The sequence below is a fragment of the Aotus nancymaae genome, unplaced genomic scaffold (assembly GCF_030222135.1).
Source record: "Aotus nancymaae isolate 86718 unplaced genomic scaffold, 86718_ANA_hifiasm-v0.15.2.pri h1tg000010l, whole genome shotgun sequence".
Taxonomy (NCBI): Eukaryota; Metazoa; Chordata; class Mammalia; order Primates; family Aotidae; genus Aotus; species Aotus nancymaae.
Window position 1 is genome coordinate 1,395,264 of NW_026988421.1, and position 22,096 is coordinate 1,417,359.

The window sequence follows — 22,096 nt, forward strand, 5'->3', positions numbered from 1 at the left end:
AACAAAATCAGAACTCTCCCCCAGAGAACACGCCACGGACCTGGCCGGGCACAGCTTCCTCCAGCCCGGACCCTCGGTCAATAACTTACAAACTAACCACTTCAAAGACCACTTCTCCTCAGGGTCTTCCTGAGAACGTAAATGAACACTAACAGGTATTTGTTCTTATAAACCTCCTTGGGAAGTGGTGTCTTCAAATAGAGGACTGTGTTCCTCATGAAGTCCTGGGGATCTGTGCTGTGTGTAGGGAGTAGCATCAATACCACCACTTCCTCTCACCCGAGCTTTCCTTTTGAAAACAGAGATTCCTTGCAAATTGCTCCAGCCCCTGTGGGAAGCAGTATGGAGATTTCTCGGAGACCTTAAGATGGAACTACCATTCAACCCAGCATCTGTCACTGGGTATCTACTCGAATGAAAATAAATCGCTCAGCTGAAAAGACATGCACTCCTACGCTCATCACAGCACCATTCACAATGCAAAGACAGGGAATAAACCTGGGTGTCCATCCACAGTGGACTGGATAAAGTGTGGTACATATACACCATGGAATACTATGCAGTCATAAAAAAGAACAAAACCATTTGCAACGTGGAGGCAGCTGGAGTCCGTGATCCTAAGCAAACTGATGCAAGAAATCCCCATACTGCATGTTCTCACTCAGAAGTGAGAGCTAAGTCCTGGGTATACACAGACATAAAGATGGGGACAAGAGATACCAGGGACTCCAAAGGTGGGGAGAGGGGGGAAAGGGCTGAAAAGCACCTTACTGGGTATAGACGTTCACTATCTGGGTGACAGGATCGATAGAAGCCCAAGCTTCAGCATCATGCAGTACACCCTTGTACAAACCTGCACATGCCTCCCCTGAATCTAAAATAAAAATGGAAAGACTGAGATTCCTCCCTCCCTCCCTTCCGTTCCTCCTTCCTTAGGTATTATGTACAGTATATGTGTGTGGGCATGTGTTTGTATACACACCCATGCATAGCCAGGTATACAGAAGGGAAACTGCTTGTAATCCCCTCACCCAGAGATGGGGGATGAGCTCTGACCCCGCTTCTGGGCATTGCACCTGGGCACGTGCCTTATGCATTGTCTGGCATCAACTCTTCTCCCTCACCGCTCCAGTGGGATGGGCCTCTTCCCATGAGAACAAAACAGGCTGAGATTACGCCCATTCTACTGAATGTTTCCAGGGGATGGATCCGGTCCCTCACTGCTGCGTCACTGGGTTGATCCCATTTATTCACGTAACACAACTTTGGTGAATCCCTGGCCACACTTCTTTGCACGTGCCTTGGAGAGGTCTTTGTTCTCACTCTCTTTTGTGCCTTGTAGTTTTCAAAGATCTTTGAAGTCTCTTGCTACTTCTAGCACTCTTCTGAGGCAAGCCCCCATCGCCGTTTTATAGATGTGAACACCGAGGACCTCCCTTGGCAGGTGGGGTTAGGAGGCCCATATTTACCGCCCTGGCTCCCTGCACTGGCCTCACCTCCGAGTGGCAGGACCCGGCCCTCCCAGAGTCAGGGGAAGGTGTTCCTCCATCTTAGAAGCAAGGCAGGTCCTGGCAGGAGACCTAATGGGCGGAGGCCCAGCCCACTTCGGGCTTTGGCCCAGAGCGGGACACAGTGGAAGGTCAAGAGAAACATGCTCACCCAACAGATGCCATCCTTAAAAGGTGATGAAAAGAACCAGCCCATCTGTGGGGCCACCAGCTCCAACCTCTCCCAGGCCCAGACCACAGCATCCTCCACGCCATCTGCCGTCCTCAACGTCAGTTTATTAGAGGGACGTCTGTGAGCACCAGCAGCTGACGTGCCCATGGCCCTTCTTTGTACCCATGTGAACATTCTGGATTTACCTGCACATGCTGTCCAGGGCTGCATCCTGGAGCTGAAGGGCACTCCTGGGAGGTGCGGGAGGGAGGCCCAGGTGTGCCTCGGGAATGCGTCTGACACTCGGGCAGGGCCACAGACACCAGGATTCCCTCTGGCTTCTGGGCCTGGTCCAGGGCATGGTCACCCAGGCCTGACATCCTTAGATTAGGAAGATTCTGGGATTGGGTGTCCTCAGAGACTCTGGACCTGCTATCACAGGTCACAGTCTTGGCCCCAAACCCAGCCACACAGGGCATCCGGAAGGCTGCAAAGCCCTGAACCGGGCCCAGTGTCCAGGCCGGGACATCAGAGCTAGACTGAGGCCCTCGTCCCCCTCCCTGTCACTTCTGGGTGCTTTCTCCCACCACCCTGACAGACTCCGTGGACGCGGGAGCCCGGGGACTGGGTTTCCATGGCTGCTGCCTGCTCCTTGCTCCCTGCTCGAGCCCTCACGGTGACCCACACCACAGTCCCTCCACGTCAGAGTAAAGGCAGCGGCCCCCGCAGATCTGGGGTGACCAGAGCTTGGCTGTCTCCTCCAGTGGCCTTGTGGGGACCCCGAGAGCATGCTCACCGTGCAGGTTCTTAGAGAAAGGGGCTTCTCTCCACAGTTCCTCAGGTCCTCGTTCCCCCAGTTCAGCTCACTGTGGCCTCTGCTAACCTAAAGCCAAGACAGGGCGTGGGCTCCCTGCCTGGGTGACTAGAAAGCCTCTGGCCGCTGCTGTGTGGAGCGGGGGCAGCTCTCCACTCCCGAATAGCTGGAGAACAGCAGCCAAAGGGCAGGGGGTTAGTGCCCTGGGGGACCTCACATGGTGGGAATACTGCCTGCCAAGGCTCCTGTGGGTGAGGGAGGCCCACCCTCTGTGTGGCTGAGGGGGAAGGACCAAAGCCTGCTGGGGGCCCAGGAAGCTGACCATGATACCTCAGAGTGGGGCATTCTGATGAGAGCTGCCTGACTCCGGCCTGGAGGGCTGGGGAGCACAGGGTTCTTTGTTCCAAGGGTCTGCTTCACCATCAGCACTGAGAGAGGCAGTCTACGCATGCTGTGCAGGCCTTGGGCCTCCTGTTCCAGAGCTCCACCGCCACAGCCAGGCCAACTTCTACCTGGAATGGGGGTGCCAGATCTCAGCCCATAGCTCTTGCAGGAGAGCTGGCTCCAGAGTGTTCCAGAACGTCCCAGGTCTGGCTCAGGGGTTCTCTCACCTGACCTGAGGTCCCCTAAAGGGTGGAGTCCAGCCCGGGGTGTGGTGGCAGATGGCCCGTCTGGTCAGGTGGGAGGAGCCCTAAGTTGGGCTATCTGTTGCCTCCAGCAAGGGGCTCAGGGGAGGCAAGTGCCAGTCCCCAGGGCCACCGTGCAGAGTCCAGCCTGCTCAGGACCGGGCTCCATGCTCCATACAGGCTTCCTTGTCACCTGCAAAGTGTCACACGTGCATCCGCTTGTCCTTGTAGCCATGGCAATCACAACACACAAAAGCACTCCTTTTTGCACAATCTCACATGTTGCTTAATGTTAGGACCCTGATACTTTCTCCAGCTGGGTTTTCTTAATGTGAGTCAACAAATGAGCCTGGACGTAGGCATTCCACTGGTGTTCAGGGTCCGACCAGCAGTGCCATGTACCTGGAAGAACCTCTGGGCGTGCACGTGTGTGGTGCTGTGTGTACAATGGGGGGCTGACTCAGCCCCCACATAGAAACAAGGGGAAGAGATGGCCCCCTCGCCCCAGGGCTGGAGCATCTCTGGTGAGAACCACGCATACCATGTGCACTCTGCTCAGACGCACTCCTTGGGACCCACTTGGAGCTGAGAACTCCAGCCCCTCCACGGCAGCAGACCCTTCCCTGCTCTTCCTCCCCCACTGCATCAGAGTCCGTGACAATGAAAGCTGGGGGGCTCCACTCTGCACCCTCTGACCACATCACACCTGCAGAACGGGCCTGACCACCCAGGTCCCCACACTGCCAGGGACTTTCAACAGCACAGAAAGTGGCAGCCTGGAAAGAAGTCTTTAACAGGAGGGTGGGTAATTTTCTCCTAAAGGTTCCCAACATTGATACCATACTGTACGGGATCGATCTTAATTACTGTCCATGTGGAATTTTTTTCTGGTGGCTTTTTTTTCAATGAAAAAAACATTAATGAGAAACTTTAAAGGCTTGTTAACAATGTCCTTTCATCAATCAAAGGTGCTGTCAGGCTGGGCTCTGCCGTCAATTCGCACCTCACTGCCCAGAATCCACTTCCTACTTTCTCATCCACCCCTGCCCCTGCTCCCATTACAGATCCTTGTCGAGGTGACCTGGTGATGGAGGCCAGACGTTTCCCATCTGTCAGCAGCTGGAGCCACGGGGTCCCGAGGATGCTGGACGGCTGCCCTCAGTGGCCTAGAGACAGGTCGGTACCTGCAGTTTCTCCACTTTCCTGTCTCTTCAGACAGACAGACAGACAGACAGACAGACGGGGCTGCTTGGCAGAGGCCTTAAGCAGAACCATGTTTAGAGCTCAATGTCTTTCAAACTGATAAATAAAACTGATGTGAAGTTCAGCTCTTTAAACACAAACTTTTAATCAAATGCCCATGAACAAGAAAGAAAGGAAAAAAAAAAAACCCATATGGTCTGAGGGAAGCCAAAAAATGGAAATCCCCCACCCCAGGGTCTTGGACTGTTCCCGGGGACCCCGCCGCCCTGACAACAGCAAGGAGAGGCAGACCAGACAGGTGAGGCCCCAGGACATCCCAGCAGCTGCGGCCGAAGTAAGGGCCGTTTCCAGATTGGTCTTCCAGTAAAATCTTCTTAGTAAAATAAAACACTTTTCCTCTTGTTCCTACATGAAGCCAATTTATCTATCACTTCAGAATCGTCCTCTGTGCTGTTAGAACCCCAAACAGCACAGAGATGGGCAGTGACGAACAATCTCACGTCAGCTCAGTGTGACATCCTGCCCACTCCAACGGGTGAGGTCCAAGCTGGCACCACTGCCCATGGTCACTGCTGTGGGTGCACCGACAGCCAAGGTGGGCAAGTGGCACAGATGGGGAGGGGACATGGCCCCCGGGGCTGTTCTGTCCTTGTAGCCAGGTTAGGGGTTACAGCCACACAAATCTGTAAATGCATTTCTGCAAGAAGGACACTTCACATTGCTTCGAGAATACTCCCCAGAGTCCAGCACTCCACAGGCTCTGGTGGGTCACGCCACCACTCAGGTTTCTAAGCCATTTGGGTGTAGGGGATTTTATTCTTATCTTACAGTTTCGTAGGAAGTAGGTTCCAGGGTAATACTGCTGTTTACAAACAATTTAAGAAACAAAACTGATGATTCCAGTGTAAACATATCTATACTGGACTTGCTTGGAGCCTCCAAATGGGATTCTGGAGAGGCACATGGGGTGCTGTGCACCAGAGATACTCATTTCTCACAAATGATTTCAGTCGCTGGCACGTTATCCAGCCACTGGAGGGGTATTTGGTAAGCTGTTTCTGCTGGGTAAAAAGGGAATACGAATTACAAACCGCAATTAAGTTCCCTATAAGGTGAGCTTGCTTGCTTCCTCTGCAACGCCCTAGATTGCAACCTTCACATCTGGAAGTGCAAATTCATGCCCACAAGAAGGTCTGCAAATCCTCAGATGAGCACTCTTCCAGCTGCCCGATTCCGCGTTCGCCGATGCCCTAACGGGCGCGTCTGCATGGTCAGAGCTTCTCTTCTTTGGCCTCACAGACTCACCACTGGAGGCGGCCACAGGACACGCGGAATGCGGGTGGCTTTATTGGACCCTTCTGCTCCCAATGGGAAGAGAGACTGGGAAGACAACCCCTCGCAAAACCCAGTCTCCTGCGTGGCCAAGGGCGACTATTTTGTTCCCAGTGTAGTTCCGCAAAAACACACATTACTTCTGACTCTCATTCTCTCTAGAAGCAGGTGAGCCTGGCGCGGTGGGTCTGAGCAGCTGCGAGGTGGCTGCTGCGTCGCGGCAGGTCTCGGTGTCAGCCTTCAAAGCATCAGGGGCTGGGAACACAACAGGGTGAGGGGACCCCGGGCCAGTGTCAGACTTCAAAGCATCAGGGGCTGGGGACACAACAGGGTGAGGGGACCTGGGGCCAAGGCCGAAGAACACAGCTTTCTTGTTTTGACATTTCTTTTTATTTGGAAAATATTTTTGAATTTCTTTGTGTCTGCCCTCTCCTTCTGTATTTTCACGAGCCGCGCTGCAGCTTGGAGCCAGAGTGGCTCTAGGCGACCCACGCGTTGGCTTTTCATGTCGGCCTCCGCAGAGCTTGTCTTTGGAGCGGTACATGGCCCCGCCGGTCGGAGCCCTGCTGCTGCGGCTGTCAGAGGAACCTCGGAGCATCTATCAAGCCTGTGCTACAGGGCCGCGGAAACCTGGGAGAGGACACAGAACATGGCTTTGTGCTGCACCGAGGGTATGGCCCAGACAGGCCCACATGTGCTCTCAGGCCACACAGAGCTGCTGGCTCACCTTGGAAGGCTTTGATGGGCGGGTCCCCTGCTGCCAGGAGCTGATCTGGGTCTGGGGGCTCGGCCCTTGCTGTCTGCAGTCATGTGGCCCCAGGACCTTCCCTCTGAGCCTGTGCCTGCTTAGAGACCTGGAGATCTCACTGGGAGGCTCCCATCGTTCATGGGACCCAAACAGTGGAGGCGGGCTGCATGCAGCATGTGTGTCTGCCGGTCAGCGTGCGGCTGATGGGGGCGGCCTGCAGGGTCTCAGGGTGCAGGGGAGACATCCACTGGGGTGCCGCCGGGTGGCCCTCCTTCAGTTCCATCCTGGAGCAGGGAAGTGGTGCCGGGGTCTCCACGGCACACCGCACGGCTCTGGTGCCCTCTGTTGGAAAGCACTTGCGGCTCACACACCAGGGCCACCAGGCCCCAAGCTGCTGCCTTGGAGAGCCAGAAGCTTCTGTTCTGTTCACGCAGAGGGAAAAGCTGGGCCTGGTGACCTGCCATTACTGGAAAGGGACATCCTCTGTGGGGGACGTGGGCACCACCCCTGGGGCAGACGGCACCCAGCTCTTCCCACTCCCCTTCGGCAATGTCAAAAATGACCAGACAGCCTGTGAGTCCTGATGGTGACACACGGTGTGCAGTACCCAAGGCCTGCGCGGAGCAAGGAGGCCCAGGAGCCCGTCCCACAAAAAGCCTGTGTCTGCATGACCTGCCGTGTGACTTCCCCCGCTTCAAAAACACCAAGAGTGAAGAGAGTGGGGCAAGAGTCACATGACTGTACGTCACAGGAAAAACCCAGAATTTGACTGATGCCAGAAAGGGATATGATAAACCATAAATCAGCGAGAAAAGCCTGAAATCTGATTTCTTTTGTTGGTGTTAAGACAACATGAAATACAAGGCAGGTCCTGATCATACACCTCGCGAGGCCACGCTTTCATCCAGGCCTCGGTGACGTACAGAACCACGCTGACTTCGCTGCTGCGGTTCACACTGTGGCAAAGAATGCTGGATAAGAACCCGGCACTCTGGTGCCCAGGTGGGTGCGGGCTCCTTCTCTATACATCGCATGCTCTGTTTTATTCATCCACCTCCAGAGCGACAGGTTTCCCTTCAGGCTTTTGGAGTCTGTCAATTACACGGCGAGAAGGACAACACGAGAATGAGGTATCGGACGGCAGCACACGGCCAACGCCAGAAACCCGCCCTGCTGCCATCAGTGACGTGAGCTGGCCCACCAGAGTCGTGACCTTTGACTTCCAGGATCGACACTGGGGTGCTGGGGTCCTAACAGGCCCACGGTCCCTGAGGCCCCTTTGGGGCAGCGCCCGAGATGAGAAGCCCGGGTCCCCTCCTACCTGCTGCCCGGGGCCTGGGCCAGGGCATATGGAGAGAGGGTGACACTTAAGCTCTCAGAGAGGTGCAAGCTCCACTGAACCCGTGGCCAGAGAGCTCTCTGTCTTGCCAAATCTTGGCATATGGTTATTTTCTACCCACCCGATACAGATCGTAAGTGGATGCCTCTTGTGTGAGCCTTTCTGGCAGGTGGAAAACAAAGCTATAAAGCCTTCACAAGCATCGACTTCCAAGGCCTGCTCCCCTTTCCTTCAGCGAGACCTGAGAGTGGGATGCGAGGAACTGTGAGTGGGAAACGTCAGCACAGCGTGGACACAGCCAGGAAGGCGGCATGGTGGGGACGTGCTGGGGCAGGGCCGGCTTTCCAGCGTGGACGGCCTGGGATGGGCCTAAGCTGGCCTCGGACGGCGGCTGTGGCAGTTGTCTGTGGCCTGTGGCCCCAACACGGGCCAGGCCTTCCCCACTTGCTCAGCCTGTTTTAATGGACAAGAAAACAGCAACGGCAGTGTTAGGGAAGGAAACACGTGCGTGCACGGCCGCGTGCGTCTGAACTCACGATGCTGGCAAACATGGAAACACAGAGGGCAGACACGCTCGTTCCCCAGGAAACAGTCACCTCCTTTAATACAGCCGCGTCCCCACACCCTACGTCCGACGCGGTGTTACAAGTCTGTGTCGCTCAAGCATCACTCAGTTGGGGCCGGCAGGCGGGGAGCCCGAGGTGGGCCCCACTGCCCCGAGCCAGGCCCCTGCCCGACCCGAGCTCCCTCCCAAGGCTGGCTTCCCCAGCTGGTGGCCTTCGTGGACCAGAAGCCATTCCTTCACCGCCAGTCCCCCGGAGTAGTTGCCCATGGCTCCGCTGCTGCAGACCACTCTGTGGCACGGGATGAGGATCGGGACCTGGAACACAGGGGGAGAGCCATCGTCTTTTAGGGATCTGGCCAATGAGGTCTTTGGGGACAAGGGCAAAGCCCTGATTGACAGGAGTCCTGTACCCTCCAAGCAGGGGCCCGTGTTGGGACCAGATTGTTGGCATGGGTGGGTGCCAGCTGTGTCTCAGCGTTAACTCCCCCTCCCCTGAGGCCCTTGAGTCCCTGAGGGTCTCGGCGTGGCTGGAGGAGGGATGCGTGCGCTGAGGTGATGTGGGCATCTTCAGAGAATCACTTTGTGCCAAGATTTGGGAGGAGAAAACTTAATTTCACCCGGTGAGTAATTTACAATGTTCACTTACAAAACTGAAAACTACATCTCCAAGTTCTGGCAGTACGTGACGCTTTCAACCCTCCCCAGATGTCACCCAGGCATCACAGGAAGTGTCGGGGAGACCGTACCTGCACAGGCCTCTCCAGCCCATGGCCAGCCACTGTGGCTGTGGGCCTGTGCAGCCCACCACCTGCTTTTGTAAATGAAGTTTTACTAGAACCCAGTCATGCCTTTTTCTCCATACTGGCTGTGGCCGCTTTGCCAAGACTGACATATTTACTCTCTGGCCCTTGACAGGAGACTTGGCCGACCCCTGCCTCACGCTGCCCCGGGAGCGGGGATGTGTCTCCCTCCTTAGTCTTGGGGTGCCTGTAGGGGTCTGAGAAGCTCCCTGGCCACCCCCACCAGGGGCAGGGCACGGCGAGTTCCTCCCCTGGATACCAGCTGGGATCCCACAGCTGCTGTGGGCAGCCTCCCCACTCAGGGGCTCAGGAAGACAGCTGTTGTCCAGCCCCTCACCCGAGAGTTATGCTGAGGACATACCTGTCTTAAACTAGCAGAGAGGCTTCAAAAAGCAAGCTCATGTCACAAGGAAAACAACCCCCACTCAACCAGAGGAAGCAGTGAGCAAAAGGGCTCCACCAAGGGACCCAAGGGAGTGACAGCTTTCAAGATGCCATCTCCACATTCACCAAACTCACCAGCAGCCCAAAATGCTGCCATCCTCATCCCGCATGTGAGGCCAGGGCTGGCACCATCGTGAAAGGGTGAGGGCACAGAGACCAAGCTGCAGGCGGTGCCTTCCTCGGGGCTCCTGCACCCCCAGGGACAGGGCCCTGGCTGCGGCCTCTTGGGGCCTCTGGTAGCATCAACCTGTTATTTCCCAGCCTGGAGCCGGCATGGTCCGGACCTGTGGCTGACCTGAGCTCAGGATACCCTGTGCCGACAGGGCTGATCCAGAGTGAGGATCACAACCACGTGGCCGTGCACAGGCCCTGGGTCCTGCCTGCCAACTGCTTCCTTGTGGCCAGTCCTGTTAGGGGAAGGGAATCCCCGTTCCCTCTAGAGGGGTGGGTGCCTCCTTCAGCACAGTCCTCAGGGAAACTCTGCCTTGGTCCTTTGGCGTTGCCCGAGCTGTGTAGACGGGAGGAGCTCCGTGGGTCCACTGACCGCTTGAAGCTCCGACAGCCACCTGTGTTGGGTGGGGGTAGGGGCAGCTGCCGTGGCCCCTGCCTCTGATTTCCATGTAGCTCCTGGCCTCCTCCGCTCTCACCCCCACAAGGGAGAAGAGTCACTGACCACTGATAAGAGAGGAAGAGAAGGGTATGCCCAGCTTAGCACTGTAGGGCTCCTGCAGGTGACCCGCTGGCCCCATGGTTGGGGCACCCTGGTCTCTTCTGAGACGGTCAGCCCCTGCCCTGGCTTGGGAGACCTGAGCCTAGCCAGCGAGGACAGTGATGAGGCGTGTGATTCTTGCGGGAATTACTGGGAAGCCACCAGGGCCATGCCCCGTGCCCCCCACCCCCGCCTTCAATCTTGCTTTTATCCTAACAAAGTTAAAATCTTGAGGTCTGCTATCCATTTCTCAGTTGGCTCAGAAAGGCGGAAGACAGGAATGTAACATATGGGCGTCTCTCTGGTTGTCCCCCTCTGCCTGGGCAGCCAGGGATGGCCACACAGCCTGTATGCCCACCACAGGGGATGCCAGGGGCTCAAAGGCCATTTGTTTAAGCATCCCGACAAGGGTTACTGTGAAGAGCTGCTCCTGGACGGCTTACCAGGAGTGCATGGGGCAGTCTCCCACCCGGAGTGTGTGGGGCAGTCTCGCACCAGGAGTGTGTGGGGAAGTCTCACGCAGCTTTCTAAGGAAAGAATGGGCCAGAGAGCCCCCCTCCCTGGGCAACCGCCTTCATCCCGGTGCCCAGGGTAAGCAGCTCATGGTGCCTGGGGAGCAGGGGCGTGGGTGGGCAGCCACAAAGGGACCAGGACATCTCGGTGGATGTGTGGGGGGGGGCATGCCTCATCATTGTGCAAAGCATCACAGTGGCTGCTCCATGAAGAACATAAACTGCCAGTAAGAACAACGACTAGAACCAGCGCAGGCTCCAGAGAAATGGGGAAGGGCTCCAAGCTCGCTCTGGAAAGTTTTCGGCTGGCACGACATGTGGAAGGCGAATAGGAGGAGTCTAGGAACCGCTCACTGCCTGGCCCCACTTCTTCCCTGCATCCTGAGCTGGAGGGCAGCCCACTCGTCCCAGCACCCCAGACAGCCCAGACACGGATGCTGACCTGTGGCCTCTCCCCAGGCTTCACACATGGCTGCCCTGCTCCCAGCGTCCTGCCCTGATGAGGAAAAACAGCCATTCCTGTGGGATCCCAAGGATGAGGCATGCTCAGGCTACCGCTGGGTATCATGCCAGTACCCCTCGGTATCACTCCGGTACCCCTGGGCACCACTCCGGCTCTGCTCTTCTTTTTCTCTCCATGTATTCCCAGCTCAACAGAGAGATGATTTCCACCCATGCCCAGCTCCCCCACACTCCACCCTCCAAAGCCAGTGAACTGGACAAAGCAAACAGTGACTGGTGAGGTGAGCTTTTAGAGGAAGCAGCTGGGGGTGTGTGCCCGGCGTCTCCAAGCTGTTTCTTGGGCAGCTCTGCTTCCTGGGGAGGTGATTCCTGCCCTTGCACACCCCCAAGGCTTTTGGGGCAGGCAGCTTGTGTCACTGCCACACAGGTACCTGCCACAGACTTCACCTGGTGGGTGTGGCCCTCTGTAGGGCCCAGCTACACAAGTCCCCGAGGGAGGTGGGGGAAGCCCCAGCCCTGCCTTGGAAAGGGCGCTTAAAGCTCCTGGGAGCAGGTGTGTCCACCAGTGCCTGATGCTGCTGCATCTTCTACCCCATCCTGGGGCCCCTATCACCCCAACAGGCTCTGCCAGGCCTGTCAGTCTCCGGCTGAATGGAGTCTCACACCCAAGTTCATAAGGCTGCTAGGTGGCAAAGGTGGGGCTCTAACCACTCTCCTGCACGGTTCCATCACAGCTCCTCCTTGACGTGGACTGTCGAGGTGGACCTTGTGGGGTGCCAGCTGGGGCCAGCAGATGATGTGGCTGCAGGGTGGGGCTCTGGCTTCCTGCACATCATGCCGCTGGTCCTGATTTGACCAGAGTTTGGGTCACCATGGAAATGTGCGCCAGTGACGCAGCTGAAGAGGATTCTGACGATGACATGGGAAAGGCGGGTGGCGGAGAGCTGTGACTGCTTTCGGCGTCGAGTTTAATAGAGTGAAGTATAGTAACTGGCAAGTCCTGGAACGGCGGAGAATCCCAGCCTTCCGGAATAAGTCACAGGAAATCTCCAGGATAGAATATTTACCCTGATTGACGATTTTTATCAAATACAACAGTCCCATTAGTAATTGCTGTGAGGGCATTATTAGATAATAAACAATTCATGTTTTTGATAAAGAGGTAAGCATTTAATTCAATCTAGTTTTATAAATATTTAGGCACCAATTCCATTTTCCTACCTAATAGTAGATTTTACAACAGAGCTTTGATTTTTCTTCTCTCCTCTCAGTGAGCTATGAAATTATAACAATGAGTAAAATAAACATGCCTCCCTCGCCCTCTTCCTATATATCAATGCAGAGGCCAGGACAGACGGCACGGAATGACCACGACCCCGACAGCTATGGCCTGTCCTCACCTTAGCATGCTGTGATGGGGAATAGGTGACTTACCACATAGGCACCGTTTTTACCATTAGAAACAGGGAAAGCTGCTTCTGTTTGTGTTAATTTTGGTGGCAGGTTTCAGACTATTAAAATAATGAAAGCTGCTGAAATTTATCGGGGCCCTAAGGCCATTTTCAAAGGATCCGTACCCTCTATGCCCTCTCCTTTAAAGCATGTGCTGCATAAAATGTAATTTTTATCAATAACCAAGAAGCTCATAATATCACAGCTGCATTGGAATCTTCATGCTGTGAAATCTAATTCATCCAATACATGAATCCATCACTTATGCAGCCCCTTTCTCAAATGCTATAAAACTTCCAAACCCATAGATTTGTTTCCAACAAAAATAACATGAAGGGGCCTTTCAATCAATAATGGAATCCCTCTGATTCGGGTGCCGGCTGAATATTTCTTCCAACTTTGCCTTTGTTCTTCTGGGTAGCAGCCCACAAGGGAAAGAGCTTGTTTTCACTCGCAGCCTCATCAATACCTAAATCCTGGTGAACAAGTGACACCGAGAAGCTGTAATCAATAGCTCCCTGTGCGTTTTTTTCTTCTGGTCAAATGGTTCAGCTCCACTGACAACCCTGACACTTAGAACATGATGCTAAGTCTTTATCAGTAGCCATCTGGGTGACTGGCAGAACACAACTCGGGGGGTCATTAACGCTCGTGGCAATCTGTGACTAAACTAACTCCTCAGGAATGCATTTGTTTAGAAAAAGGTGGGAGACTCTCTGTGTAATGCATCGATTGCCTCTGAACTGCATTTAGCAAATTCTGTCTGAGGATGAAGAGGAAGGGTGCTTCGTGGAGGGGGTGGGCCACGAGGAGTCTTCTACTCGATATACTGGGAAACTGACCATCCTCTCCCGCTGGGCTGGGCGGACAGCCTTCCAGGAATGCTGACCAACCACCTTACACCCCCTGATGAGTCCTTCCTGGAAAACTCTGGAGAAATCAAGCTCCTAGGATGGAGGAAAGCCCCACATAGCAAAAGTCATCCCTTACTCTGGTGGGGGAAGAGAAACGCATGCCGACAGCAAATGCAGTAATATGACCCAGCATGTGCTCCTGTTTATTGCAAGCCACCTAAGGAATTAATGCACAATGAGCTTTATGATGTTTTTTTTAACACTCCAAGTCCATTTTTCACTCTCCTCCCTTAAATGCACAATCGCTCTATTCAGCCTGAACATAAGGGATGTTTTCAGTGAGCGAGTCTCAGCGATGCACCGTCTGGGCTGGATGTGCGCAGCCTCCCGGCTGGGACGCTGCTGTCAGTGCCAAAGGGAAACACTCCTGAGGACACTTGACAACAGCAATGGCTCACCGCTGGCTAGGGCCCTTCCTCCCTCAAGTCCCTGGGTCACCCTGAACGATAGGAAACTACGTAGGTGAAGGTTTCTTGCGGGAGTGTCTCTGGTGTGTCTGTGCCATACTTTGAAGCATCTGTGGGTACTGGAGCCGCGGCCTCTTCCTCAGGGTGAAGGTCACCGCACACAGTGACGGTGACAGCAAGGCCACAGGAGGCCACCACCGCCTGGCTGCCCTCCGCACAGGTGGACGCTGGGAAGGGCGTGACATGGCGCCCTTGGAACCGTCCTGCCCGGTGCTGTGCTCACCTCCAGTCTCGGCTCTGCCACGTGACGGGGTGTCAATGTGTGGACTCCTCGGACATTAGGGTTTGACACCCCATGTGATACTACTTCGTACGTTTCAGTGACTGAGGCCATACTGGAACAGAGACACTCATAGAGATTAATAGCAGGAGAAGAGAGTCACGCTGGTTTGCAGAACAATAAATGTCTCTGAATATTGCCACAAGCAGAATTGCTACGGCAGCTCCACTGCAGAGAGAGAAACTGCCGGCCTCACGAAAGGCTGCTGGGGGAGGGTTTCACCACGCTGCACGCCAGTTAGGGGAGCTGCCCACGTGAGGGACCGAGCGGAGTCGAGGCCACTGATGGGGCCACTCCCATCTTCACGTGTGTGCACGGAGAGAGCCGAACCCACCTCAGCGGGGAGAAGACGATGACTTACTCTCCTGGAGGGGCAGGAAGAGTAGACACGGCCTGAAGCAGGCACTGCAGTGATGCAGGAGGAGAACCCCCAAAACCCATTCGCAGCCACAGTTCTCACGGGCCTTACACGGAGCTGCAACACCGCAGCGTCTGAGCTGCCTTTTCACCAGGCTGAACACCTCAAAATGGACTCGCAACCAGGGAGAAGACGGCGGCCTTCCAGAGGGGATGCAGGTTAAGCTTTACTGGGAAACGTCGAAAACCATCGTCAGAAACTTGATTTGGTAACATCTCCCATGCACTCTAAAAATAAGACCCCCACTGTGTGCTGCAGACGTTTTATGACAATGTAGCTGAAGATGCCGCAATTAACGTGTGACAGGTGCCAAAGGAAAGGCCAACTGCGCCCACCAGCCACATCACCAACCCTGAGGACGGGAAGAGATGCAGGAGGTGGGATGGTGGCCGTCCCTGTGGCACCTCAATCCTGGGATATTTGGGATATTTTAACATGGCAGAAAGCTTGCCCAGATCAGGGTGTACATGATGACGATGCAATCCATTGCAAACCTAGCAGAGCTGCTTTTTAAGGATGAACAATGCAGTTTTGTGCAAAAGCCCACATAACTGTCATCTCCTAGAAACGGAGGCTCTGCCCTGGGATGCCGCAGCGGGCCGCAGGAGCAGCAGGCTGTGGTGTGAACACGCTGGCCTCTCTCCTGTGAGCAGGGATGGAAGTAGTTTTGAAAACCAACAGCAAAGCCACAGTGATTTTTCAAAAAGTGGGGTCACTGTGATTTAGTCATTTCCATCCCACGACAGAGTGACCATATTTGCGCTCCCTGATCAGCAAGCTTTGTCATGTTAGAAACTCTCAGAGCTTTCAGGAGAAGGCATTGCTAGTGTGAGTGCGCACCATCCCTGGGTGAATGTTCTTGGGGTTGCGTGGGTTCTCCCAGTGGGCCATGCAGACGGGGGCACCCTTCCTGCCCACCCTTCCCAACAGGCACGCGTGGCCTTGGCCACACCCACATGGCAGGCCGTGTGCAACTTCCCTCCTCATGCTACATGGCCTGTGACCCAGGGGCCAGGCCTGGGTATTGGGAGATGGGAGAGCAAGGGCGCCCCCGATGTCCCCAGGTACCACAGGCCACGCTGCCCACCATGCTGTGTCCCGGCTGGGCCTTGTCCTCTGGGGAGCACGGCCTGAGGCTGCACAGCCTGGGAGCCTCAAGCTCAGTGAAACCTGACTGCAGACACACGGGAAGGATGAGGACACAGAAGGGCTCTGAGGGCACGGGGAGTGCCATCCCTGGTGAGACGTGAGGTGCGTGCGGTACACCATCCGTGCTGCAAGGCCTACTGCCCCGCGTGCTCACATGTGGGGCTGTAGCTCTTGAGACGCAGAGAGCCATGGGCCTCAGTGGGAGTGCAGCCCCAGAGAGATGGGGTTGGATGTGCACCCTTTCTTGGCTGTCCTCCTAGGAGGGAGGCACCCTGCAGGCAGGCCTTTTTGTCCGTTTTGTTTGCTGCTATACTCCAGGCATCTACAGCAGTGTGGATCATAAAACAGGCACCCAACACTTCCACCGGCTGAGTGAGTGAGTGGGGTCCCCTCTGCCCCCTTGCCACTCTGCCAGGGTCCCTCCTCTCCTGCTCACTGTGACAACCAGAAGCTCAAGCGGTGGAGATGTGCTCCTGGACGGAAGGGGCTTCCAGGAGCGTGGTGCTCGGGTAGCCTCCTTGCCTCTTCTGGAGGCATCTGGCACAATGGTCCCCATCACAGATGCTGTCCCTCTGCCCACCCCAGGAGCATGGCCTTCTGGGGAAACACGTGGCATCAGATGACCCCCTGCTGCCTGCACGCACCCACCACCCGCAGCCATGCCCGCGCCACGAGAACTCACAGGGTTGTTTCTCATCGCTCCTCCCACTGCTCGCGCAGCTTTGGGGTTGCCTGCCAGGGCTGCTAATTGCTGGTAAGAAACCACTTCTCCGAATTTCACAGTCTTCAGAAGCTCCCATAACACCTGCCTGGTGAACGACTCTGAAAGGAAGAATGCAGAATGAGATTTGGACAAACAGCTTCCGCAGCTCTGATATAACAGCTGCTAGTCCCAGAACAGGAAACGCATCGACACAAATAGAGGTGTTACACTCAATTAAAGCATGGCCTCCACGCATCGCTCTGCCACCATGTCACCAGGCGAGGAGATGTGGGTGTGACGCAGGCCACCACGCAGGCTGGCCCCTCAGAAGGCATCCCCGGGGCGGGCACCGCAGATTTGCAATTTCCTTCCACCTTCCGTGTTCCGTGTGGGGTTGCAAGTGCCGCCCTTCTAGCAACTGGGGGAGTGTAAGTGAGCGCGTGGCTCAATTAATACGCACAGAAGTCCCTGACTGCCTGCCTACTTGTAAATCTTTGGTACTGCTGGTTAATTTCCAAGTTCAGCCGGGACAAAGAAGGCAAAAGCAGCCACAGGCCAGGCTGCGATATGATGCTGGCTGTCCACATCCAGCCATGCACAGGATTGCCCCCAGCTGCCACGTGGAGAGCCAAGTGCCATGGTACGCGGGGGCTGGCGGTGACCTTGGCTTCAGGCACCTTTAATGAATAGGGATGCAAAAATAAAATAACCCGATTCCCATTTTAATTGACTAACCACATCCAGCTGCATTTGTGCTGCATCGTGCTGCAGGAATGAGGAGGCAACTGCGGGAGAACATTCTCTCCGTCTGCCTCCAGGTTTCAGAACTGTTACCTGGGAGTGGGGTCGGCAGGAGAGAAACCTGGGCATGCGAAGAAGGGCTGCCTGAATCAGTACCTATTGTCTTTGCAAGCGGGGACATGCAGCTCAGGAGTACTGGACGGAGCCACGTCCTGTGTTGCAGGGGCTCCAGCCCTCCAGGGGCGGGAGTTTCTGAACAGTAGCAACAAAGAAAGGGAAGGCTTCCTCGGGCAGGGACGCTGCTCTGAGTGTGTCCACAAGAACAATTACACTTGGTGCCAAGCTGGCAAAGTGCGATTTGGTTCTTAAAGGAAACACACCCTTACATGTGTGTTAAATAATAAAAATCACTTCTTAACCGAAGGGAACGATAATCACTTCACTGGGAAAAAAAATCTGTTTAGTCTTTATTATAACATTAAGCAAATTAAACATCAGCATAATCCAGGTGATACTAGAAAAGGGTCATCAAAGAAATTAACTTTGTTGTTCATTAATTTACATGGATTAGTAGAGGGCAAAAAGATAGCAAATGTGCTCTAGTTTTTTATGATATAATTTCAAACTGTACACCATTTGTGGCAGGAGGGTGACTTTGGGGTTAATCAGACTGATTTGTCCTTTTAATTGCTTTCTATTCAAAGAAAATTCATTAGATAATGTTCTCTTCAAAATTCATGAATCAATTTAACTGAAGAAACCACATTAACAGCTTTGGGTTCATTAGCACATGCAGTTGTATTACTGGCTGATGGCTGGGGGGGCGGTTTCCTTGGGCAAACGCACTCTGTTTATTGTCATTTCTTTAGAAAGCATTTTGAAATCAAACTGTTAATCATTATTATGGTTGCTGTTGTTGCTATGCCTAACTTTGAAAAAAGAAAATAAAAGCGAGGTAGCCTGGTGCTGACTTGGAGGAAAAGAGATTTCAGGGACAGCTGTCTTGGAAAAGAAACAATAAAAGCAGCCCTTCGATACCACAAGACGCGGAGGCCACTTTCCTGCCTTCGCGGAGAACACGGGGTTGGTGGCTTTGGTTTCTGTGCTTTGACCCAGGGAGAGGATGCCGCCTGGGTTTTCTGGGAGAACGGCCTGGAACTTCACTAAACTTGCAGGAATGAAATGAGGGAGGTGTGTGCGAACCTCGCCAGAGCGCAGAGCAGTTCCGAGAAACAATGGCACAGTTCCAGGGGCTCATCTGAGCGCCAGCCTCCAGTGCTGCTCTGACAGATTGCTGCCAAATTACGGAGCACCTTTCTTTCCAAGTGTAAAAGTATCGTATAATAAAACAATTATATGTCCATAGATGAGCACAGAGTTTATCAAACATGTTCAGCTTCCTTGTCAGTTTCTCATGGGAAACCATTTCTTAACTGGTCCAGGAAACGTGGGGAAGTATAGCTCAAACAATGCAATACGTAGCAATCAGGCACATGATTTTACAAACGCATCTGAAAACTCAGTTTACCCTGCAGCGAACAAATGCAGTCATTAGTTGAAGCAGCTCTCAAAGACCACAATGCCTCTAACCCTGGCCTGTGCGAAATCGCATGGCTGAACGATACCTGTTCCTGAAGAGGGCAACCCTTTCTGTGAAGCATCATTCTGTAATCTACTAAAATCCACTCATAAACATTAACGCACGTGGAAAACAGAAGTTCTTGAGGTTGAGGTGACCACATCAGTCCTCAGTAGCTGGCACAATCACTTCAAGTGGCCCAAATGGGCAGCCTTTAAAACAGCAGCTTTCTCTCTCTCACCATGGTCCTCCCCAGAGAGCAGGCCTGACGCCTTGGGGCTCTGTGACGCAGCACATTCTGGATGTTCCTCTCTCTCTCCTCTCCACCTCCCTTGTTTCCTTCCCAAACTCACCTTCCTCCTGCCTGTCCTGTGGTCCTGGGCACCTAGGGCTGGGCTTTCATGGCTGGGGTCCAGGGAGAGGACCAGTGTCTTGGAGTCCCCGCATCTGAAGTACGTGGCTATTTTCATTTCCGGTTGGGTGGCTATTTAAATGCATGCAACATAACTGCCTCACCCAGAGAAGACAGTTTTCTAAACCCTCTCCCTGCACTGTGCATCCTCTGCCAAGGGGCTGGATGCCCTTTTCTGATGCTGGTCATGGACACTGGGTTTTTATGCAAGGTGTTTTCATGCCATGCCACAGGAGTGGAGCTCATGGCTCTGAGCAAGGCAGACGCATGAACTTGGACCATCTCAGCCAAACCCAGCTCTAATAAGGAAGACAGCACACACCAGAGCATGGCAGGAGGACACAGATAGGACCAGCCTGGCTCTGCCGCTGCGGAGCTCAGACTAATCACTTCCTTATCCTGGGTGTCCATCTCTCCTGTGTGATAAATCTCCCAAGAGCCACCTCAACACACACATCTGTGCCTCAACTGCACACGGCCAGGCTTAGAGCACAGGCAACAGCAGGGCTGGCCGGGTAGCTGGCCCTCGCTGAGGTCAGGGCTTAGACAAGCACTGAGGGGCTCTTCCCTGGGAGGCAGACCACCCCCAGGTTCTAGGGGAGGAGTCTTCTTTCCCTCAACCACCAGGCTCCCCGGGTGGTGACCTGTCAAGGTCTGTGTGGCTTCCTGGGGGGAAGGGGTGGCCTTCGGGTTGTGGCACTTTTCCTTGGCCAGGCTGCAGCTAGCAGGGGCACCTGCACAGGTGCTACCTGCTGGGAGTGCCTGGGGAGAATCTCAGTAGCTGTGCTGGGGCCATGGCCAACAGAGAGCAACAGAGAACAAGAAAAAGCAGGAAAGAGCAGGGCCCCAGCTCCTGCATGACATCCCTGCACAGCAGCCACGGGCCGGGAAGGGGGATCCCCGGGAGCTGGTGTTGACCTAATGCTGCCTGGTTATCAAAAGCAGCCAGAATAAACTAACCTGAGACACTAAGATGGAGGGAAAGAGGGATTCTGGTTCCAGGTAAAATGAAGCAAGCACTTTAGACTTGTTTCTTCTACTGAATGTCTTTATAAAACCTGGGCAGAAGGCACAGAGCAGCTGTGTGAGGGCTGGGAAGAGGCAGGAGCAGTGGGCAGCCTTGGAAAGAAGATAAGAATTTCAAGTACCACAGAAAAGATGAATGGGCTGGCCAGATGATCCCTCTGTGTCCTCAGCCTGAACTTACACAGCCTGAGCCCTGGAGGCAGAACCTGGCAGAGACACGGAGCACCCTCGGGGCTCTAATCCACTCTGAGGAAGGAAGAGCATCTCCTACCGCCATGGTTTAAATGTGTTCCAGTGTTGGAAACAACGGCCACTGTCACAGTGTTAAGAGGTGATGAGGTGATGAGGGCCCCTCCCTCAGGAATGGGCGAATGTGGTTATTGCTGGAACTGTTTATGGAGGGACTCGGGCCCCTGTCTTCCTGTCTTGCATGCTTGCTTGCCATGGGATGGCTCTCGGCAGATGCTGGGGCCAGGCCCTTGGACTTCTCAGCCTCCAGGACGATGAGCCCAATACATTCCTATTCTTTATCAGTTACCCAGACTGTAGTATTGTTAGAGCAGCAGAAAATGGAATGAGACAACTCTGTTCAGAGCGAGTGAGGAATCATCTCTTTTTGGTATTATCTCTGAGCCCTTGCACCTCAGCTCCTCCCGAAGCAATCCTGTGGTGTGGCTGACAACAGGGGCCACGGGAGCCCAAACCAATGAGGAGGAGATGGCCCCTTTCTGATGGGAAGAGGTGTGCTCCCCCTAAGAGGTGGGCAAAACCTCTTTGCTTTTGCTGCTTGGGCCCAGATTGAGGCCTAGTAACAGGAAGAGTTTAGCGGAGTTGGGTAAAGCCCCAGCCTTCTGTCCAGGGGACTGATAGGGAGCCCTGAGAACTAAAAAGTGCCAAGAAGACAGTGGAGAAAGAGGAGCTTGTGGAAGCAAACCCAAACATTGCTTACAAATTTCTGGATTCATCTGTTCGGGTGAGCTACTTCCCCGCCTGTGCACATGAGGATCTGACCCAAAACCACAGGCTTTGAGAACTGATGTCAGAATTAGGCGCTGCCAGTTCCCAAACTGGCTGGTGAGTGGTGCACAAAAGGACTGATTTTAAGAGAACTGCAAAGTCTTTGAAACAACAAGTACTGAAGGCTGGTCAGAACTTACAAACTAACTAAATCCAACCAGGTTGACTGCCTCCTACAATAAAAATATCAACATTATATGTAGGATTTATGAGAAATCAAGAGTCTCATAATATTCAAAATGACCAGAATATGATCCAAAATTATCAAGCATGCAAATAATCAGAAAAATAAACTCACCAGGGAAAAGATAATCAACACATGCCAAGGCTGAGATGATCCAAAAGTTGAAATCATCTGAGAAAAAGTTTAAAAGATCTATTCTAAAAATGCTGCGAGGGAAGACACTCTTGAAACAAAGGAAAAAAAAACACAAATAGAAGCTATCAAGAATAATAAAGTAGAAAATTTAGTATTGAAAAATACAATAACCCAAATTAAAAACTGTACCACCTAAGATAAATAGAATGCAGATGCCAGAGAAAAGGGTCAATAAAACTGAAGCCAAGTTAACAAAAAATCATCCAATCTGAACAGCAGAAAGAAACGTATTTAAAATAGACAAAAAAAGAACATGTGAGACAAAGTCAAAAGATCCATTTATGTCACTGGAGTTACAGAAAAAGAAAAAAAAGAGTGTGGTACAGGAAAAAATTCAAAGAAATAA

At 53.7% G+C, this 22,096-nt stretch overlaps 1 protein-coding gene across 1 annotated transcript in view; it reads right to left on the reverse strand.

Moving 5' to 3' along the window:
* Window positions 1–6,545: 6,545 nt before the first annotated feature.
* Window positions 6,546–22,096, reverse strand: part of MGMT (O-6-methylguanine-DNA methyltransferase) — a 282,734-nt gene continuing 267,183 nt past the window's right edge. Inside the window, exons 4-5 of the mRNA XM_012464210.3 lie at window positions 16,576–16,715; window positions 6,546–8,601 (exon numbers count right to left, since the gene is read on the reverse strand). Coding sequence (XP_012319633.2) covers window positions 8,392–8,601; window positions 16,576–16,715 — 350 coding nt within the window. The 3' untranslated portion in view covers window positions 6,546–8,391. The remainder of the gene's footprint in view (window positions 8,602–16,575; window positions 16,716–22,096) is intronic.